The sequence below is a fragment of the Hyaena hyaena genome, unplaced genomic scaffold, assembly GCF_003009895.1.
Source record: "Hyaena hyaena isolate Hyena2069 unplaced genomic scaffold, ASM300989v1 scaffold_82, whole genome shotgun sequence".
Taxonomy (NCBI): Eukaryota; Metazoa; Chordata; class Mammalia; order Carnivora; family Hyaenidae; genus Hyaena; species Hyaena hyaena.
In genome coordinates, this window is record NW_024080713.1 from 2,630,212 (window position 1) to 2,651,907 (window position 21,696).

A 21,696-nucleotide genomic window follows, 5' to 3' on the forward strand; every position below is an offset into this window, starting at 1 on the left:
AGACATCTCCATGCAGTCAATCTTTATTATAGCAGTATTCGCATATTCACATCAAGTACATAGAACTTTTTGCCTTTTATATAATACAGAGTTTTTAAATAACTTTACACAGAAATAAATCTCTTCAATCTGAATTTCAGCTATCTTTTTAATTCTCCATGCTTTCTATCGAAACTGAACAATATTTTCCATTGTACAAATTTACATGAGAAAAACTCCCAAGTACAAATGAAGGGACCTGAGCAGGAAAGAACCAAAGTATTGAGGAGTGGGTACAGGGAAGATTAAAAAAAAAAAGAGGAAAAAAGATTCAAGCAAACATTGAGGATTGAGGGACAAGGGGGAGACATTATCCATTTGACTGAAAATAAATGTCTTTTTTATGAATTGAAAAATAAGCTTTAAAAATAGTTACTCCATTGTAATTTTTGCAAAGCAGGTATAAAGAGGTCTGTGGACAATTTAAAAGTCCCCATTTTTTTCACTGGGCACACCCCAGATTCCATGAGAACCTTTTCAATGCTTGAGTGGAACCGAAGCGAACTAAAGCCAAACCAACCTTTGGCTGTAAGAGAGAGAGGAATGTGAATGTGAATGGCCGTAAGGTTCGGACTGCTAAACCAGGAGCCGTTAATTCACTGCAGTTAAAACGCGAAGGACTTCCCTCTCCTCTCCCTTTCTAGAAGAACTGTCCTCAAACCAAGAAGTAAATGAAAAGGGGGGTGATTTCCTTTTTCTTGGTTTAAACCAAAGAGTAATCCTAAGTACTGAACTAGAATTCAAAGGGACGTATGTCGAGGAATGGTGAAATTCAGTCCCCTCGTCAGCTGTACGCTCCTAAGAAAGCCACTACTGAGCGAGGAAAGCGTCAGAGTGTGCAACTAACATGAGAGAACACCACAAAAATAGAGCACTGTGATAGTCCTTCAAATCAGGCCGCATCAGGAAGGCCAAATCAAGAACATAATGTGTGGCACGGCCAAAGGAAGAACAGAGGACCCAATGAATGCACTTCCAAACGGAGGAGGGGAATATGGCGCGCGCGCGCACACACACACACACACACACACACATGCACACACGCACACACACTCCTGTATGTAAACTATTAGAACATGAAGATAAATAAGACATAAAGGTCAGCCACTTATGTTGGTAATTAACAGGACTAAAAAGGCATTATGTTTCCACAGCTGGTTGTCATCAGATATGGAACATACACAAATGTATGAGGAAGGAATGATTTCTTTTAAAAAACTGTTCACAGTTTAGAATAAAAAGCACTTATTGCACTCTTACATTTTATTTCAGGTAATTATAGTTTATTTCCCACCGTCACATCAACTTTTCCCCAGCCCCACACTTACTCCCACACCCTCCCACCTCCCATTTGGTCCACGTTCCCTACGTGTGCGCCGACTCCGCGAGTTCTGCTGCTTACGCTAGTCTCAAGTTTCTTCCACCAAACCACGCGTGGGTTAAAAAAGGCTTAACGCACAGATGCAACGCAGAATCACTTTCAACACAAAACTGATACTGAAGTAACTTGTAACCCCGTCTCCACCCCTGTAAGCAGAAGCCCTCCTCTGCCGCGTCTCTGCCGCGACTTTGCCGCCTGGTCCCCCCACACGGTGACCACGGCCAGCTGCCCGCAGCGCTGGGCGGTGTGCTCGGCCTGCGGGCACGGCAGGTGCTCGCCCACAGCTTGTTTCGGGCACTAACACGAACAAACATTTCAGCTGCTTTCCAAGAGTACTTCGACCTATAGAGTCCTAAGACACAAACGCATCACACACACATACATACACACGCACAGACATACACGCCAGACATGCTGGCTGTGTCCTCATGCACTACAATTAGTCAGAACTGAATTCTCTTAAATAAAGTTATACATTTTAATAAAATTAAACATCTTAATAAAACTAATTTAGTAATTAATAAAACTAAACAGTTGGGTAGAAGGGGTCAAAGGATAAAAAATGTAAATAAAAAAGGATTAAGAAATTAACAGCTGAAGTTGTGGATGTTGAAATAAAAGATCTACCTAATCACTCTTTTCAGGTGGGGACGAACGATCCTTACGCATGTTAAAATAAAGCACTGTTGCTTTAAGATGGCAGGACTTCATGTTTCTGTCCTCCTCTACCTTAAAAATCCTGATAGAAACCGTTAATTACCCTTTCTGCCACTGGCAAAATTTAGGACTCAGTTTCAATTTCAATGTCTGCCCGAACAGGAGTGAAAATAAGTTACCGGAAAACAACCAAACAAAGCTTGCTGTCTAGTGTGCTGACTGGACAAAAGGCTCACCAGCATTCTGTCTTACCAGCTAGCAGCACACTGGCCACCTCCCTCTCCTCTGGCCAATATACAGCCCGGGCAGAGATACCGCCTCCTCGGGGCTCAACAACCCGCGGGCATCAGCAACACAACTTAGTACACCAGCCAGAGAGCCCACTGGAGACGGTCCAGGGCCCTTGCTGGGGGTGGCAGGGAATGAAACAAGACAGAAAATGTGCACCATTGAGCACATCCCATTCACACCCACTGGCCGCGTCCCTAACTGCCCCCATGCCCCTGCTTAAAGGCCCCCCCCGCCATGGCACCCCGAACAGCATTAGCAGGACAGCCCCACTTAATTTGCAAAGAAGTCCTGGGAGGCCAGTTTACATTTTAAACTCTGAAAAATCACTGTTTAGGTTGGCAGTGATCTGGAAAGTGATAAAATCAGATTCCATCCTCTATGTTATTAGCTTCTTCCTTCTCGCTCTGGAGAAGGGGCTGCTGCCCAGCATACAGTATTTCCAACCGCAAACGACAGCAACTCCTTAAAATGTCTGTCAAACGTTTCTGTTATATAAAAGTTCCATGCTTTGAAGAACCTATTGGAGTACAAAAAGTTTCTCTAGAAATGTCACTGAACTATAATTTGCAACCTACTTGCTCTATGTGATAAATATATCTGACTCTACTAGGGAATACGTGCTTTAAAAAAATAATTTTGTTCACTGAAAATTTACCTGTGTTTTCTCATTTTTTAAATGTGATTTCGGCTATAAACCCGTGAGTGCACTGATCTTTGCAGTCTACGTTGCGCTCTATAAAATATTAACATAGCTGAGTTAGACCAGAGTGGCTGCTCTCTTCACATATCACTGATTTCTGCTAAAATTTTAGCTTTTTATTGCATCGTGAAGGCACAGTAAAGATCATTTGGCAAATTGTCAAGGTATTTTTCTAGAGCCTCACCTACACCATTTTCAGTGTATGATCTCTAAGCTCTCTGCTGTTCATACAGCAAACTTTCTATATCTGGTTACTTTTTTTTTTTTTTTTATAGCCTAACGGTTGGAATCTGCTAGTCCCAAGGTGCTGATATTCTAGCGCTAACGATGCCAACTCAGACAAAAAGAGTATCAGGGGCATCATCCCACCCTCTTCGCCGGGCGGTCTTTCTACAGATGGGCCTGTGCATGTGATGAAGCTGCGGCTAACTCATTATGCAGATGTGCCATCTTGCCAAGCCTACTGGAAATGAAAAGTGTCTCCCTGTTAGTGAACTATTACTGTAACTATTTAATTTCATGCAACTGACTTAAGGTTAAGGTTCAGAAGCGCACCCCTAAACGGATTCTGGCACCACCTGCAACAACGTTCAGAAACTCTGGGCTACGTTTTCAGTATTACTGCTGAAACGCATAATGCCCTTTAGGACAAAATGAGAGTGCTCGAATACAAGTACACCTAAAAGTTAAAATCTTAAATCATCTTCATGTTCTAGAGCTCCTGACTTCTCATATCTCAAAATAAATAACCATTCATTACCTCATCCTGAGGAGGTAGTTTTTTGAAGAGGTCACCTGAACCCTGCAATGTGCTTCAAACTAAAGCTAGACGGCGGCCACACCAGGCCGGGGAGCGAGTGCACAGGAGGGCAGGCAGGGCCGGGCAGGGGGTGTGTGTGGGGAGGGGGTGTGGCAGCCCCGGCACTGCCCAGTGACCGAAAGAGAACAATCAGGTGCGAGGAGCGTGGGGACTGCACCAGAGGAGAATCGAGGGAATATTTACAGTTTCTGGTTGACAGTGCTGAAGTCTTGATCACCTCTTTGTAACTATACAATATGCTCTTTCTCTTCCAACACCAACACCAACGTAACATATAAGCTTCATACGGCGTTTTATTTTCTAGGGTGCCCCGGTACATCCTACGAGATCTAAGTGCAATCCGGGAGGGACTGGATGTTCAGGAACCAGAATTTGACAGCTAGGCAGAATCTTCCTTTAAGGTGCCTATAAATATGAATGATCACATTGGATTTTCTATTCACAAATCCCTTTTGTAAATTACTTTTTGGTCATTGTTATTTCAGTGGCAAAAGTCTAGACTCTACACTCTAGTTTGATGACAAAAAAGTCCATCAGGAATACTACATACTTTGAAACAATCTTTTATGTTTGCTCTCAGGTTTTTCAGAAGGCTTCACTTCTCCTTACCCAAAATAAAATACACTATAGAAGGCACCGCAGCCACTTTACAGAAAAGACAGTAACTACAACCTTACAAGATAGTCAATGAAGCAGCCACACACTATCTGTACAACATTATTCATAAAGTGCTTTGCACAAACAAGGAGTTCTTCCTTGCATCTTCTTAGGAGCTCAACAAGTCTATCTGCAGTCTAAGCATCAAAAAAATAAGAGGAAACCCCTTTACCATGTCATTTGTAAACTAGAGAAAAAACTATTTGATGGAAAAAAGGGAACAGAAATGTTAAAATTTTATTTTTATTTTTTTAAGGGCTCTATAAAAATCTCTCAAGAACACCCTGAGCCTGGCTTCTGGGCACAGCTTCATCTGTGATCATCTGTTCCCTCTTTTCAAGTGAGACAGCAACCTACTCTAAATAGGATGGAAAGAAAAATGTGTATCACCTCGAATTTTATTTTGCAGATTCCACTGCTAAGCTTCCTCCATCACTAGTGCTGTGCTGGCTCCCGCCCCCGGAGAGTCACACAGCCAGGCCTCCTCCAGCGCGCTCTACCTGCTCAGCAGGACAGGCCTACTTTTCCAGCCCAGCTCTCTACAGTCTTGGTAAAGGGAACACGCCAACCAGCTTAAGAGCATGGATGGGGGCATATTTAAAAAGAAAAAAATAAGCAATGCTTTTAAAAGAGAAGTAGCATTATGCACACAAGATGCTCTTCGTATCAGTACGAATCTTTGCAATTTCTGAATTTTGTAAGATACGGCTCTGCTCATGTAGGACTTAAGATAAACATACTGCTTTTCAAACTCATTAGTAGCTTCAGGATACTTCCCATTTTACTAGGACAACCTTCTAGAAGTCTGTGGAATTTTCAGTAGGCCTTCCTCTGAATACAGGTATTTTAGCAAAAAGCATCGAATGGCAGTGAGCTTAACAAGCTGAAAGATAGAGAGTGGGGTGAGTTACAATTTGAAATGTTTAAATACCAATTTCCAATTCCCTGATTCATTTTATAGGTCCTAATTGCCTTAAGGTCCTTGGCTTCATAGCTTGATTAGGCTAAGTACATTTGATTGGATATACATTCCTAAATCCTGGCAAGAGATTCTAGACTAATGATAAAAAGGAGGAATTTGTCACTAATTTGCCATTAATATATCTGGAGTTACTTTCTTTGTTACTACTGCGATGATGCCACCCTTTAGTAAAGGCCAAAGGAAGCTACGAGTAGGTTCTATTTTCCACTCAGGCAAAGACAAACAATGAGGTTTCTGGTGCCCCAGCAGCCCGGTCTATAAAAACAACTGCTGTCAGGCCTCACACAGCCTCCCCTCAATCCCAACACACCTAAACTTGCTCTGTTCTCTACTTGGGGAGTTCAGCTGCCAAATTACCCAACCTTTTGAAGACCAGGCTTGGGAATAAAGGAAGGAGAATGAATGGAGACACCACCATTTTTATTTTCGGTTGCATATTCTAGTTAAAGGACTGGAAAGAGGATGGAGGATGTAGTGTAGGAATAGTTGGAGGAAAACATGAGATATTAGCAAAGATGTTAGTGTGGATCCAGCAAGTACCATTAATTTAAAAATTATAAATATCTGTCATTACGCTAAGACTCCCCATATTTAGGTAGAGAAAAGGATAATGATCTTTCTTTAAAAGTTGTTTCTATAACAAAAATACAATTTTCCAGGATATATAATTCTGGTGGGAAGTATTATTTTATTCCAATTCAATTAAATCTGAAAATTATTTTCTTTTTAATAAAAATATAATAGAAGAAACTCAGAAATTAAAACTTGTACCTTACATTTAAATTACATAAATGTCTCACATTCAAAACTGTTATCAAGCAGTTTTGTAGGCTTTTAATTAGATAGATACTGCCATGGCATTTGGGCCCTGGACAAAGTAGCCACATAAGTACTTGATGACTGGAAGAGCTTAGGAGGAAGATATCAACTGTATTTTCCTGAGAACGTGCTACATTGTGGAGGAAACAAAAATCCCCAACACTTGTCTTCATTGCTGGACCCAGTGAGAAAAGAAGGCAATGTGTGCCAGCGCTTGCCAGCCCGCGCGGTTAGGCAGACACCCTCCGTGAGAAAGGAAACAAAGGCCAGAAACCCAGCAGGTCAGGAAAAAGATGCAGCATCTCCTTTTCCTCTTACACCAACACGGATCTCGTCCTCACCTCTCGTTCTCCATTTAAATAAAACAGCTTCACTTGATAAAAATGAGTCAAAGACTGGACATGCACCACACAGAAAGGCCATGCTGCATTTTTGTTCCATCCCTCAGAAATGAACGGCGGTGGCTAGGGGAAAGAGCTCCGCGACAAAATGCCAGAACAGGAAAGAGAACGATGCTTGGCGATTGCAAACTGCCCCATCAGGTGACCAGCCACACACGGATCTGGCGGTTAGAAGGGCAGAGCCGACCGGCAGGCTCTCCACAGCCAATCTCCCAAGCTGTAGCGGCAGCTCCTTTCCATCATGCCTGACCACCAAAAGGTCAGAACTCAGGCTCTCTCCTCTTCCTTCCTGGGAGTGGGCAGACTTGTATGCACGTGGTATTTGTGTTGAAGAAGAAACACTGGCAGCAGAGAATTCTGGTTCCTAAAACATTCTTCCCTCTTTTGTTGGATGGGAAATTCCATTCTGTTCCACACCAGCTTATGCATTGAAAATTCTGTATCTTTAAAAAAAGATTTGAGGAACAGAACTGTGTTTTGATGTTAACAAATTGTACGAACACAAGACTTAAGAAATAAGAGTAGATGTTGCCATGATGGTGTGGCTACTTGAAGGCTGCAAATTCTCCTGTAGAGGGAGGACAAGAGCTAATTTTAAAAAAGTTATCTCAAATAACCTAGAGACCTAGAAAAGCCTCACTGACACCTCACTGAAAGGTGACTAGCTATCTATTACAGGTCTAGCAATGTCATAACTAATTTAAAAGCAAAAATGGCTGAAACCCGTAAGAGAAGATAATTTACAGTACAGAGAGTAGGGGTCAAGTCCTATCAGTTACATATCAAGTTTGCAGGTAACTTCCCATGGGTGGTACATGCTATCGTTCTAATCAGGCTGAAAACCACTGCAACGAACAGACTTTCTCAGAAACTGATTGTAAATTAGTAAGGTTGATTTGTTGAATACTTTACCCACAAATTATCAACTCATTTCCATTATTATAATGCCACTATTAGATTCTCCCCATTTGGAAAAAGATAAAATTAAGTGGTCAAATGATTTGTCCACATGACACATTTGACTGAAGGAAAGAACATCTAGACTGTCCATTTTCTAGTTCATTTCTTTTTAAACTACCAAAAATTTACATATAGGAACCTGTCACTGAACATCACTTTCAGCACAAGGAATTCTTTAAACCACCAAGTCCCTTTGAGGTACTATATTCCGTTAGCTTACTGGCTTTGAGGGCTTATTGCCATTATTTTTCACCTATTAATTTGTTCATAGCTTCTACTTGTAACTGGGGGCTGGTTCTTCGTATTATATACACTATTAGTTAACTTCTGGGGGTTGGTTAATAACTGACAACTATCGGACTTTAGTCGGCCTTTTTCAGTAATAAGAGCTTGTGATGAGGCTCCAAGTAATCACGAACAAGATCTAGGGATTTAATCTAGGAATAACCTATCCTTCTGATTGCTGTTAGATTCCAATTGGTTACTAGAGAACACTGGTATGTCTCACTTCACAGGAGCCTGCTAATGACTGGATGACTGAACCTCAGGCTATATGCTAGTAATATCAGTCGATTAGACTAATAGTAGACTATTTGAGTGCCTGTTATATGTCAGGTGTATCACTGAATGCTTTACAACTTTTGCATCTGAGCCTCATAATAACTATAAGGCAGGTGCTATTCCTTCTCTTAATTTATAGAGAAGCAAGCTGGGGGTTTAGAATAGTTAAGTAATTTGCCTGATATCTCACAGCTAGAAAATGGCAGAGTTAAAATCCAAGTCTGGTGGGGGGCGGAGGAGGAGAGGCTCCACTATTAACACACCCCTAAACAATTCTCAATAATTAATCATTAGTTTTCCTATTCTGAATTTTATTACTAATTGCACTGCAGATAGTGATATTCTTTCCATCTAAGGATTCCTTTCACCAAGTAACCATGCTATTGTGAGTCAAAAGATCAAGGAAAGGTAAAAGAATTATTACTTCATATTTAAAGTTAAAAAGATTAGGGAGTATGGCACAGGTGAAAAAAAAATAGCCAAATTACCAGAACCTTGGGGAGACAAACTTAGAGCATAACCACAGGAGGCTAGTATGTTAACAGAGACTCTAGAAATGTATACACATTCATACTACCTTTGCTTAGAGTTTGAGTACACTATGGTTTTAAGGTTGCTATTGTTCCACTATTCTAATACATTTCTTTAAAGCAATTTTCAACATTCTAATTAGTAATCACTGTATCTGGCAGGATCTAAATGTCATTAAAGGAAGCCAATGTGAAAATAGGAATTACTCAGAAATCTTTATTTTAAGAAATGTCTAGATTTAATCTATTAAGTGAGAGAATATCAAAAGTGATAAAATTCTAAGTCAAATCTTATATACCGTGTTAAAAAATAACTTGGAAAAAATCTTCAGATGTTTCCCATCAATTATGATTAGACACTCCACTCTGTTAACAGTGTTCTACTCTACAAACTTAGAAACGTTAACCTTTAAAAAACAAAAATCACAAAACCATCCCCCCCAAGTACAAACTCTTGCCAAGAGACTACAAATCATACAGCAATAAAGTAAAGACTGAGGACCACCCTACCACTGTCTGCTGGCTCTAATGGGATGCACTTCTTTACATCATCAGACTTCAGGTCCAGGAAGAAAAAAGACAAAAAGAACTCAAAAGTTTAGGGATTGATAAAACAAAACTCTTTATATATATAAACCTGAAATCATGGAGAAATTTAAGAGAAGATGGGAGTACAGGCAAGGGATCTGCTTTTGGGGAAAAAAGCATATTTGGTCTTGCATTATCTGGAAATCTCTATTATCCCATCTTCTATACTATTTTATTTGAGGTAAAAAGAATTATTTGAAGTGAAAAACCCAGAATGCTATGTGGCTTTCTGAAATCTTGGTATATTAACTTCACTGTTGCCTGAAAAATCAGAGGCCAAAATGAAACTTTTTAAAAATCTCTTCCGGTTGCGAATAACCAAGTTCTATTTTCCATATGAGTTCATTTAAGATTAGGGTAGAGAACACTTGGGAAGGACCTGTGATTTTTAGATACTCTAAATATCAAGATTTGTTGATTTGAAAGCAAAGGATTTTATTAACTAGTTTTAAGATATTATTAAATAATTGTCTTTTATTCCAGAATTAAATGTATTTCAGAGGCTCTTATACATACAGTTTGATATATACTTCTTAAAGATAAAACATGCTATGAAAAATCTAGTATGTTATTTTGCACACAAATTGATCACCGTTTTAGATGTGTGGGGGCAGTCATTTGAAACTAAAGCAAGTCTCATTCTTTCTTTGTGGTGACCTTTAAGGAAGTTTTAAAAATATGACAGACATCTGGCACAGACACCCTGGACTTCTTAAATTCTTAAGAGAAATTATCACAGGAGAGATGAAGTATTTAGTAAAATGCTCAGTAACTGTTAATCTAATAAAGACTGTAACTGATAAGATGTTTTAGTTGTGATGTACCTGTTTCATAATATTAAGGGAAAAAAGGCGTTCATTTCCTTACATTGAGAGCGACTCACTTGAGTCAGAGGCCACTTAAGCTGTGTGTTGCACAGTCTCTATTTAAAGAGGATGATTTAAAAAATATTTTTAATGTTTATTTTGGAGAGAGAGAGAGAGTGCAAGAGCAGGGGGTGGGGAGGCAGAGAGAGGGAGACACAGAATCTGAAGCAGGCTCAGGCTCAGGCTCTAAGCCATCAGCAAAGAGCAGGGTTCAAACCCACGTACCGTGAGATCGTGGCCTGTGCTGAAGCAGGACCCTTAGCTGCCTGGACCACCCATGCACCTCGAGAGGATGATTTTAACTACTGCTTTAGTATGTATGTGGCTAGTACAATATTTAATATTGGAGAATTAACAACCAAAAGCATTTGATTAAATGCTGTGATCCCTCAACTACTTAAAATCAAGAAGAAAAATCTTAGTCCTCATCACTTGACTAGTAAAACGCCTAAAATGTCAAACAAAGTTTAGAGGAAGGCTGCCTGCTGAAAAAGGAAATCAACTTTAATAAAAATATCCGAGGGTTCAGGTTTTAAGAAAAACAGCAGTCACAAAGGAACGAATGTCCTTCTGTTTCAATTACCTAGTCAGAGAGGTTAACTTTACATATGGTTAGAAAAATGATGTTTTTCTTTATTTGGAGAAAATATCTACAATACGGCATAAAACAACAGAAAAGGAGACCACCATATGGCATCCCAGTGCTCTCTCCTTCTCTGCATCCATGCTATCTTCCATGCTATCTACACCCCTCACCCTGCCACGTTTTTCATGTTCTTCCACCAACACTTCCAGCGGGCCCAGTGTGGAGAGAAGAGAACTAACTACCAGGGACCCTTTGGAGGCTATGGCTGGAAGAGCTCAGCAAGGCCCTCCGGCACAGGAGACTGAATGGAGTCAAAGGCAGAGAGTGGGGGTGCTGGGCAGCTGTCAGTGAAGGGGCAGTAGGGGGGGAAAACGGTGAGCAAAGAAAAGAACATACGGGTGAAGCAAGCATGCTGAAGAACTACGGAAAGAGCTATATCAATATACAGATCATTTGACTCCTGTGCCTTAAAATGCCCAAAGCTCTGAGCACGGAGTCTTCTACAGACACTGTAAAAACATGGTTAGCTACATGCTTGCTATTCAATTTGTGATAAACCAAACCCCACTGAGTAATTACTACTAGTCACTAATGTCACTAGAGGACTTAGAAATCCTACACCTTAATGGTTTCCAATGTGCTGTATTCTTTTATGCCTTTCTCGTTCTTAGTTTTGAAACATGAGAAATGTTCTTTTCCACTACTTTTCCCTAAATTGAAAGGCACAAATCCATTCTGAATAACATGAGTGAATGGTATTATTTGTCTTAAACTACCAAGATAAGAGGCAAAAGGTATGCCATGCTTCTCATTGGGTAATCTTCCTGGATGAAATCTCATCCATTCAAACTAGAAAGTATTTTATTTTTATTATTTATTTTGAGAGAGAGAGAGCGAGAGAGAGTGAGCAAGCACGAGTGGAGGAGAGGCAGAGAGAGAGGGAGAGAGAATCCCAAGTAGGCTCCACACTGTCAGGGCAGTGCCTGATGTGGGGCTCGGGAACTCATGAACTGTGAGATAATGACCTGAGCTGAAATCAAGAGTCTGACGCTTAACTGACTGAGCCACCCAGGCGACCCAAGAAAGTATTTGAAAAACTTATTTGCGGTACTTAAGAGCTAAAATATCATTAAAGTCTTCCCAATTTTCTTCTTTATTGGCTTCGAAGGACGGTATTTACGCAGATGTTGTCTGTGTGCCTGCATAACCCTGAAATGCCTGTTATATTTAAAGATCATCACCGTTCCAAACTGAATAAATGAAAATGGATTTAAATGGCTGGCTCTCAAGTAGAGATGGTAATTTCTTTCCTAAGACACCAGCAATACTGCCTCTTTCACTTTTGATTCCCAGTAAAATTTTGGCTCACAGTAAGAATATAACGACTGACACAATACAGCCATTTCTTACATAAGAAAATGATAACCATTAGCGCTAACAAATACTTCATACTGTGAGATAAAAAAAGAATAGCATTCATTCATAAGAAGAACCTTTCTGAACAAAGAATATATGGAACACAGAAATTTTATGACACACATGGATAAGGTGATTGTTCAAAAAGGCATCACGAGAGGGAAGTGTAAAGTAATAATTTTTAAGAAGTCCATGACCTCGTTGTTGGCAACTGAAGATATCTAAATAAACAAACCCAAAAGTTTCACAGAATTCTGTCAAGCTTTTTAGGGAGAGGAGGAGACAATGCATTTGTAAGGAAATTCAACTTCCATGTGAATAAGACATCCTTAATAATGAGGAAACATTACTGAAAAGAAACCTCAATTTATCACATTTGCCCAATAAAAATCCACACTTCAATCATATTACTCATGTCAGACATCCACTCCTCAGCCAATGTCTTTGGTTACCTGCACCCAGAGTTTATAAAAAAAAAAGTCAGTCTATTGCCTTAAGGGAATAAAGGACATCCAAATTTTCCAAATTATAATAAAAGGTAGTTACAGAAAAACTATTAAGAATAAAAATAACGTATTCAACTCTCGTGCCTTCCTAAATGAGATCTCTTGGGCCTGCCTTGCTGCACATGGGCCTGCCTGCTGTCTCCTCTCTACGTGCAAGCCTGCGCATGGGGGCGGCACTGCTCTCCCGAGTCCCTAAGGGACAGGTGACAGCGATAACAAAAGGTGCAGGAGAAAAGTTTAACTAGAGTTTAATAATTATAATAAGCCAGTAAATGAAACCAATTTGTAACAGGAAGTAAAGCCTCCGGAAGAGGCACTGCAAATGTTCAGCAACGTCTGTGCATTTTCAAAACCCTTGGAAGTTGAAAATCCAATGCTACGTATACATTTTAGGTCGGGAAATAATTATATCTAGTCTTTAAAAACCTCACATTCTTTGCTTCACCTTTTTTAAAAAAAGAAGGTGCTATCCAGCTTAGCCAGTACAGAACTGCGCCTACTTCCCCCTCCTTGGGCCCAGCCCCATGGCACCCGCGCTCTCATCTAACTTATCTCAGTGGACGGGAAACGCACCATATCCCCCTGCCTGGATGGGTGTTTTTGGAGAAGCACAAGCATAGAGACTAAAATCCTCCGTCTGGAAGCCAGCCCGATTCAAGGAGGGCTCTGATGCACTGCGGTGAATTTTTGGCAATGAGCGGGCCAGCAGCTCAATAGAGGCAAGAATCTAGTAAAGGGAAAGAAAAAAAAAAAAAAGAAAAAAAAGTAGAATGAAAATCTAGGTGGTGTTAATCTTTAATACCCGCATCATACTTAACAAGAAAGCACCTGAAATCTTACACTGTTTTGAGTATTATCCTAAAAGCCTGAAAAACTACTAAAGAAACTGATATTTTTTCCTTACAAAAAAAAGAATATTACCAAACTCCCATAGCTTTAATCTCTGTAAAACGAATGGGGAAAGTAACCTACAGTTAGCTTTTATTTACAGTTTAGATCATTTGCCAGCTTTGGAACAGTAAAGAATACAAAATTTTAAACCAACTGTATACTTATCTCATAGACCACAGTCCCTTTTGGAAAGAAGATGGAGCATAAATCAGTACAGCACTATATGGCTTCACAAACAGAATCAAGAGAGCAACTCATTCTTTGAGAAACTTAGTAATAGGAAATGTCTTACACATACATGATTAAAAGTAGGACCCCAGAGACCCAGACTGCTAGTGGCACAGAAGTGAGAAGTGAGAAGGGACAATCCAAGAGTGAAGGAGAAGACAGGACAACAACAAATAGACACATTTCCACAAAATGTAGAAACTCAGCATATTTTAAGGTACAAAGAAACAGGTTATGACCTTGAAGGCATACAGTATGGTCACAGATATTCATAATCATGAGACATATGTGTAAAAGGCTTGGCACAATGCCTAGAATATAGTAAGTACTCAATAAACTTTAGCAGCCATCACTATTATTATTTTTCTGAGCCACCAAAACTTTTTTAAATGTTAAACTGTAATCTGTATAACGATTAGTATAAGGCAAAGAAGCAATGTTATAAAACATTTTAAATTATAAGCATAACACACAAATAAAAATTCAAATAATACAGAAAAAGTTTAAGTCCTACCTTCCAGGGGTAACCACTGTTAAAGAGTCTATACTTTCTTCTGGACCTTTCCTATGCATAAACATGCACATATGAAAACAGAGCCCATCCCCACCCTCATCACCATTTAAAGTGGTATCATTCTACACATATTTTTCTGCATTGCTGTCTTTTTTTCCCCCCTCACTAACATCCATGCCATTTAGAGAGCTACCTTGATCTTTATTTTTTCCTATTATGGTAAGCATTTCTGTATATATCTGAACACTTGTGGAAGCAGGTTCTGCAGCATACCTTTTCAGGAGTGGAATTACCAGAGCAAAAAGTATATACATTTTAAGTTTATGAATTCTAGCAAGTCCGTTCACAAGGCCACACCAATTTACATTCCCAACAACACTGTTAAAAAATTTACAAGAAAGGCTCTTCCTTACTTCCCAATACTGTTCCCAATGCTGGATATTGCCAATCTGAGAGAGAAATTCAAGATGTACTTCACGGCTACTCTACATTTTACTGACTGTCATAGAACTTTTAACATCCTAAGTTCATTCACCATTTGTATTTCTTTTTGAATCACCAGCTCATATCCTCTGCTCATTTTCTATTACCTTTTACTTATTGATTTGTAGAAGGCCTTTGTATAATATCAATATTTATATTTTGTTATATATATGCTATAATTATCTTTCTGTTTTAGAAGTTTAAAAACTTTTATGGTAGTCAGACCTGCTCATCTTTTCCTTTATAATTTCTGGATTTTATCTCTTGCTTATAAGGAAAGCCTTTTATCTCAAGGTTATAAAAAAGACTTCCTATTGTACAGTTTTGTTTTTTACATATAAATCTTTAGCCGCTTAAAATTTATATAGTTTTTGTATAGCGTAAAAAGAGATCTTGTAATGAAAAATTAAAAATAGTACTTAAGGCGTTCAATAATCTGAAAAATTCAGACATGCATTTCATTTTCTGATATTACACAAAAAATAAAATGTTGCTTATATTTAGAAATATGAACATTTTGTCCCTTTTAATACCACTCAAAAAGTGGCCCTATGGGTCACTGGGTTGATTCAATAGAGTGTGCAATGTGATCTTGGGTTGTGAGTTCGAGCTCCACTTTGGGTGTAGAGATTGCTTAAAAAAAGAAAATCTTAAAAAAAAAAAGTGGGCCTAGGAGCGCCTGGGTGGCTCAGGTCACGATCTCACGGTTCGTGGGTTCTAGCCCCGTGTCGGACTCTGTGCTGACAGCTCAGAGCCTGGAGCCTGCTTCAGATTCTGTGTCTCCCTCTCTCTCTGACCCTCCCCTGCTCATGCTGTCTCTCTCTCTCAGAAATAAAGAAAACATTAAAAAAAAAATTTTTTTTTAAAGTGAGCCTATGAGTATAATTTGCATTATTAATGTACACTGAGCAGGTTAAATAGTAAGCTACAGCACCTAGAATATGAAAAGAGAACATGGTGCAGGGACCTGCTGACCAGGGCCAACAACACTGGTCCTTTTATTTTGATACCTTCAACCAGCGGTTTTCCGGGTTAAAAAAAAAATAACTCTTCCTCAAAACAGTAACTCAGAATCGCAATACGTAAAGCCTAGATCTACCCACCCTGACGCAGCCCCTGAGAGATCTATACAAATTATAAATTCTATCTTCAATTTTTTTTCTTAAAAAAATTTTTTTAAAAATTTTAAGTAGACTCCATGCCCAACATGGGGCTTGAACTAACGACCCTGAAATCAAGAGTCCAGTGTTTCACCAACTGAGCCGGCCAGGTGTCTTTCATTTTTTAGATGGGAATGAAAGACCCACTCGCTCCTGTAACAGTGACTTCTGTGTAAGGGACCCAGTTACTGTTCTGTATTTAAGGGCAGAAGGCTCACAAAAGACCAACTCCATGACTTTGGAGAATTAAGGGAGTTAGCCCTTTCCACTTGAAAACTGCATTGATTTTTCAAGACCTATTTATATGGTGCTGTCAGGAATTTCCTAAGCATCATAAAAAACTGAATTTATACTACAATATCTAAACTTTCTCAGTGTGTTTAGGTACTTAGTTTCAGTTCATGAGGCTTATGAAAGATTATGAACTTCAGGGCTGTAGCCTTATAACATGAAAAGACAAAAAACAATGGTAATTTTCCAAGAATCAGAGAAAGGCAGACAGTGCCAACAGCTGCCTTTTCTTTTTGCTCCAGGTAGAAATGTTCCTCCAAAAGACCCAGGATGAAGGGGAGCTTAGAATGTGTTTATTTTACCACCAAGAAGACTTAAAGCAGCAGTTCTCAAAATGTAGTCTGTGGTAAAACTGTTTTCAGAGTAACATAAAGGTATTATCTGGCCTTTTCACTGTCATTATTTTGCAAAAGCAAGAGATACTCTCAGAGGCTACACGGTGGAAGGTGGTGCAACATAACAGATGCAGAGAATCTGGATGTCTTCTTTTTGTAGAGATTTGCATAAAAGGTAAAACGATGCCACCCTTCTAATTTTGGTGGTGGGGAAAAGGTAGTTCTTTTTCATTTCATAAAAATGTTATTTAGCATGTAATGGTTTTATTATGCTTAAATAAACTTATCAATGTTTTTAAAACTTAGTTTTGGGGTGCCTGGGTGGCTCAGTCGGTTAAGCGTCCGACTTTGGCTCAGGTCATGATCTCACGGTTCGAGGGTTCGAGCCCCGGGTCGGGCTCTGTGCTGACAGCTCAGAGCCTGAAGCCTGTTTCAGATTCTGTGTCTCCCTCTCTCTCTGACCACCCCCACACCCCCACTCATGCTATCTCTCTCAGAAACAAATAAAACGTTAAAAAAAATTAAAAAACAACTTAGTTTTAATTTCTAAAATGGCAATTATTACTTATATAAACAAAAGCTCTTTGGGGGCCTTCAATAATTTTAAGTGTGTGAGACCACAAATTTTTGTTTGAGAACTGCTAAAATCAAGTCTTTCTGAATATTCTGTCCTGGGATTCCAGGTTTCTAGATGCATCACCATTTGACCTTTATAAAATCCTCTCTATGCAATTACTTCTCTGTTGTCTGCACATGACCACATAGCATCCAAATCTGTAAAACGCAAACTGTGCGCCCCTGAAAGTATTGAAAAATCTGCATCTGGTATTAGTTTGTCCTCTTAGGTAACATCAAGCTTCTTCTTACTTGGGGAAAGAGTGGCCTCTCATCTCTTTTCTTTTTTAGGCACTCTGCCATCAATCTCTTCATGGCTTTCGGACAGTTACTTCGTACCTTACTGAGATCTGGAGATAGATATCCTCGTCCCACCATAAAAATTATCTGGGGAAAAAAAAAACATCACACAACTTTGCTGATAAGTTGAAAAATACATAAACATTGAAAATTCAGCAAGCTGCACATTTATGTGTACTTTTCTGCGTGTACATTGTTTCTTAATAAAAAGTTAAGAAACACAATGCTAGTAACCTGATTCTCACACATCGTATCATGGGGAACCAACACTGCACGGCCTGTCAGCTGAAGTCCTCATGACCCATGGACTGTTGTAAAGGGCTCCCAATCGCTCCCCAGGCTGCCAGTCTCTCCTTATCCAATCCATTTCCCACAGCCACGGTAATCAATCATGAGGCACAGATTGGGTTGTGCCTCTTTTCTACTTAAGTATTTTACTGAGTTCTTGATGGGCATCATGCTAAGTCCTTTATATATATGTAGCTGGAACCAAAAAGTTAACCTTTTTAGCAGTTGTTTTGGCATCTGCATTTTAAATTTGTTTGCTGAGGAAATGGACGAAACAGGGCATTTAGTTATGTAGATCTGAGAATCAGAGCTTCCTCCAAAGAAAAGAAGGTAAACCAGCCGGGAATTGAAGTTTTCTGTTTAATAAAGTAAAAAGGCTTGTCTTCCCTGAGTGTAGAGATTTATAATTTTTCTGATTTCTTAATTTTCTAATTTTCAGCTCTTTTTGAGAATGTGCAGGACAGACATCAGAAAGAGTGTTGGGACTCAGTGGAGATGGTGGGGGGGTGGGGCAGGGTTTATTCTTAGAGGGAACAGATCCAACAGACAGCCTGGGGCCAGGTGGAGACAACCAGTGAGAGATCCCTTGTTACTGGCCAGAGCTTATAAACCTTAGAACAGTCATGTCTGATCTAACTTGCTATTATTTCCTGTTTGGTGCCGTTATAGCCTGTGCTGACCTGTAAGCTGAGGTGCCGAGGGCTGCTGCAGTGCAAGCGTACAGCTGTCCCTTCCATCTCCCCTGACAGAACTGCCCTGCTCCCGCTTTATAAAAAGCATACCTTTCTGACCCACATGAAATTTAACGACAGTACGCATTGTGCCAAGGTGTAAAACTGCCGGTGTACCACACGGACACTTCTGGTATTTAACTGGGCTTTAATGAATGGGTAACAAATACCTTTGCAAGACAGCTAGTTTCCAATTCTTTGCTTTTTATGTAAAATTAACTGAACTGTAGGCTGATTACAAAACTTAATGACAAGCTATTACGTAATTTTTGGGACATTATAGAAATGAGTGTTAACCGAGCGATGTGGCATCTGGTGAAGAATTAATCTTTCCCAGAAAGAGGGCTGGCCTTTGCCTTTGGCTCCTAGGAGATAATCCCTAAACCTTTGGAATGTCCTGGCTGATGAGAGTATTTCTGTTTACCTGGAGGCTTACAGAAGGGACTTTGAGTCATGCAGAACCAGCCTGACCTCCAGCGGGTCTGAGAACTAAGGTCAGCCATAGAGATGGTCAACACATCTACCTGACTGAGCCCCAGTGATAACTCTGGACTCAAGAAAGTTTCTGTGGTTGGTAGTACTCTGTGCCTGTTGTCACACACTGCTGCCGGGAGAATGACACTGGGAGAAGACAAGTATATGTGGAAGTCTCCCTATTTTTCTGCCCTATGTGCCTCTTCCCTTGGCCAATTTTAATCTGTATCCTTCTGTTGCAATAAACCGTAACTGTAAGCTTTACCAACCCAGAGCGAGTTCTCAGACTTAATGAGTGATTGAGTCTGAGTGTGGTCTTGGGACCAGTGACCTGTGCCTGTGGGTACAACAAACTCCTGACTTTCCCTCCTCTGTATCTCCCTGAACAATACTGCTCAGTGCTTACTTCTTCCTCATTTTAGCAAAAGCCTATTTATCCACAAATACATAAATGAACTAAAGAGAAGAGCCCCATATGTTCATTAAGACACACGTTTCCAATAAAATTTTACCTTCTTTGTTTCAGTTAAATATTAAAAACTATTAATCTAGAAGCATAGTTCAGAATTTAAAAAAATGAACCTTCAAAGACTAACATCAGAGGAAAGATTTTTTAATTCTAAATTTAAATACATATTTTTTGTTGCAGAGATGTTACTTGAATGATCAATAAAAGGCTTGAAAGTATAAAAGCATGTTTAAAAAGAGCCACATAAAATTTCAAAAACTATAATATAAAGGAAATCACATTCTTTGCAATTATTTAAACTTAAAGGGAAGACTCTCCTGGATGTAATTCATGTATAGAAGATTTAAGTGGCACATGAAAGATAAAATCAGCAGTTCAATTTGAAATTCTGGAACTGACTGGTTATTTCCATTCTCAATCCACATTCAGCACTCCTGGCATCTCCAACCCTTCATTCACACCTCTGTATTGGAGCACAAGGTCTACTCATCCTCACCATCACCCCCTTCCCCTGCACTGCTTCAACAGATTGGCAAACTCTACTGACGGCACAGCTTGTGTATTATTCATCTTTGTATTCCTCTATATCTCATAATGCTTTACATATAGTAGGCTTTGAACATTTCTTACTAAAATTAAATTTATGTGTCGGTAAGACACTGGTACTTATAATTTTGTATCTCTTGAGAGCCTGTGCTTAGAACCCAGCCACTAGGCTCTAACAAAGTCCACACTTTTTAGAAAGACGTACCCACAGAAAGGCCCATGTAGAGAGGAACTGAAGTCCTTGGCCCTTGACCCTGACCAAGCTTCCAGCTAGCAAACAGATTCTTTCCTAAAGCAGGTCTCCTAGCTCTTAGCTAGCAGAGAGCTAGCACCACACCTTGTCAGATATATGAATAAGCCATTTTGGAAGTGGATCCTTAAACACCCAATGAATGTACCCTAGGCAACACAACATGACAGAGAGAAACCCTCCTCACTGAAAGCAGCCCAAACTGCAGATTTGCTTAAGCCACTATGTTTTGGGTGGTTTGTTATATACCAACAGTAACTGAAATAATAGACTTGAAAACAGTATTTAACAGGTAAAAATTAGTTGTTATTTTATTCTAAGATGACACAGAACTTCTGCTCCAGGAAAAGAAAACCATGAAGACAGAGAGTCAATACACCTAGCCTAAATGAGTGCACTATTAATCCCAACTCAGGAGAAAAGCTGCACTGGAAGAGGGAAGAGCAGGGTGATTAGAGAGTGAAATGGAAGGATAAAGAGGGGAAAAAATAACAAGAATTTCTTAGACTTCAGGACTAGAGTAAGGAAAGCAAAAGGCATGCTACACTGCAAAGTACATAGGGATGGCCATCCCTTAAAGAGCTAAGAGACCTGCTTTAGGAAAGAATCTGATCTTTACAACTAGAAGAAATTCTTTCATCCAATTTCTTTTTTTTTAAATTGGGAAAAAAAAAAAAAAAGACACCCGAAGAGGTAAAGTGACTAGGTCATGAGTCCAAGTTGGCCATTACGTGGAGCTGCTTAATTAGAGTCGTGCTTTAAATTTACAGGCAAAACCTGCTGCCTCAGACTATGGGGGTAGGAGTACGCAGGAGTAGTTCCTATAGTGTGCAGTAAAGAAGGAGGTGTCCTATCTCCCATGAAAAAGAAGATTATTCCTAAATTTTCAAACAGAAGTCCAATCTGAGAGCCATGGTGATGCAAGTTCGAAAGAAAAAGAAAAATCAAATCAAGGGGACAGATGGAGCATGGCTGGGGTTACTTCACTGAAGATGACTAAAATTATCAATTCCCAAAAGGGAGTTCCAGGGAAAGTGCCATTTGAAGAAAGCCTATTAAGAAGTACTGAAATAGGGGCACCTGGGTGGCTCAGTTGGTTAAGCGTCCAGCTTCAGCTCAGGTCATGATCTCACAGTTCGTGGGTTCAAGCCCCGCATCGGGCTCTGTGCTGACAGCTAGCTCAGAGCCTGGAGCCTGCTTCAGATTCTGTGTCTCCCTCTCTCTCTGCCCCTCCCTTGCTCATGTTGTCTCTCTCTCTCTCAGAAATAAATAAAAAAACATTAAAAAAAAAAAAGAGAAGTACTGAAATAGAATGGGGAAATGGGTAGCACACTTATCATTCTTCAACCCCCTTTTTCTTT

General features: G+C 39.7%; 1 protein-coding gene across 2 annotated transcripts in view; it reads right to left on the bottom strand.

Annotated features, from left to right (window-relative positions):
- Positions 1-7: 7 nt before the first annotated feature.
- Positions 8-21,696, bottom strand: part of BRAF (B-Raf proto-oncogene, serine/threonine kinase) — a 160,645-nt gene continuing 138,956 nt past the window's right edge. The window contains exons 17-19 of one of the 2 annotated variants that reach the window (XM_039233982.1): positions 17,530-17,664; positions 13,334-13,487; positions 8-4,293 (exon numbers count right to left, since the gene is read on the bottom strand). In XM_039233982.1, coding sequence (XP_039089913.1) covers positions 4,268-4,293; positions 13,334-13,487; positions 17,530-17,664 — 315 coding nt within the window. In that variant the 3' untranslated portion in view covers positions 8-4,267. Of the gene's footprint in view, positions 4,294-7,202; positions 7,316-13,333; positions 13,488-17,529; positions 17,665-21,696 lie in introns of those variants that run through there. The other variant, XM_039233983.1, reaches the window with a different exon arrangement.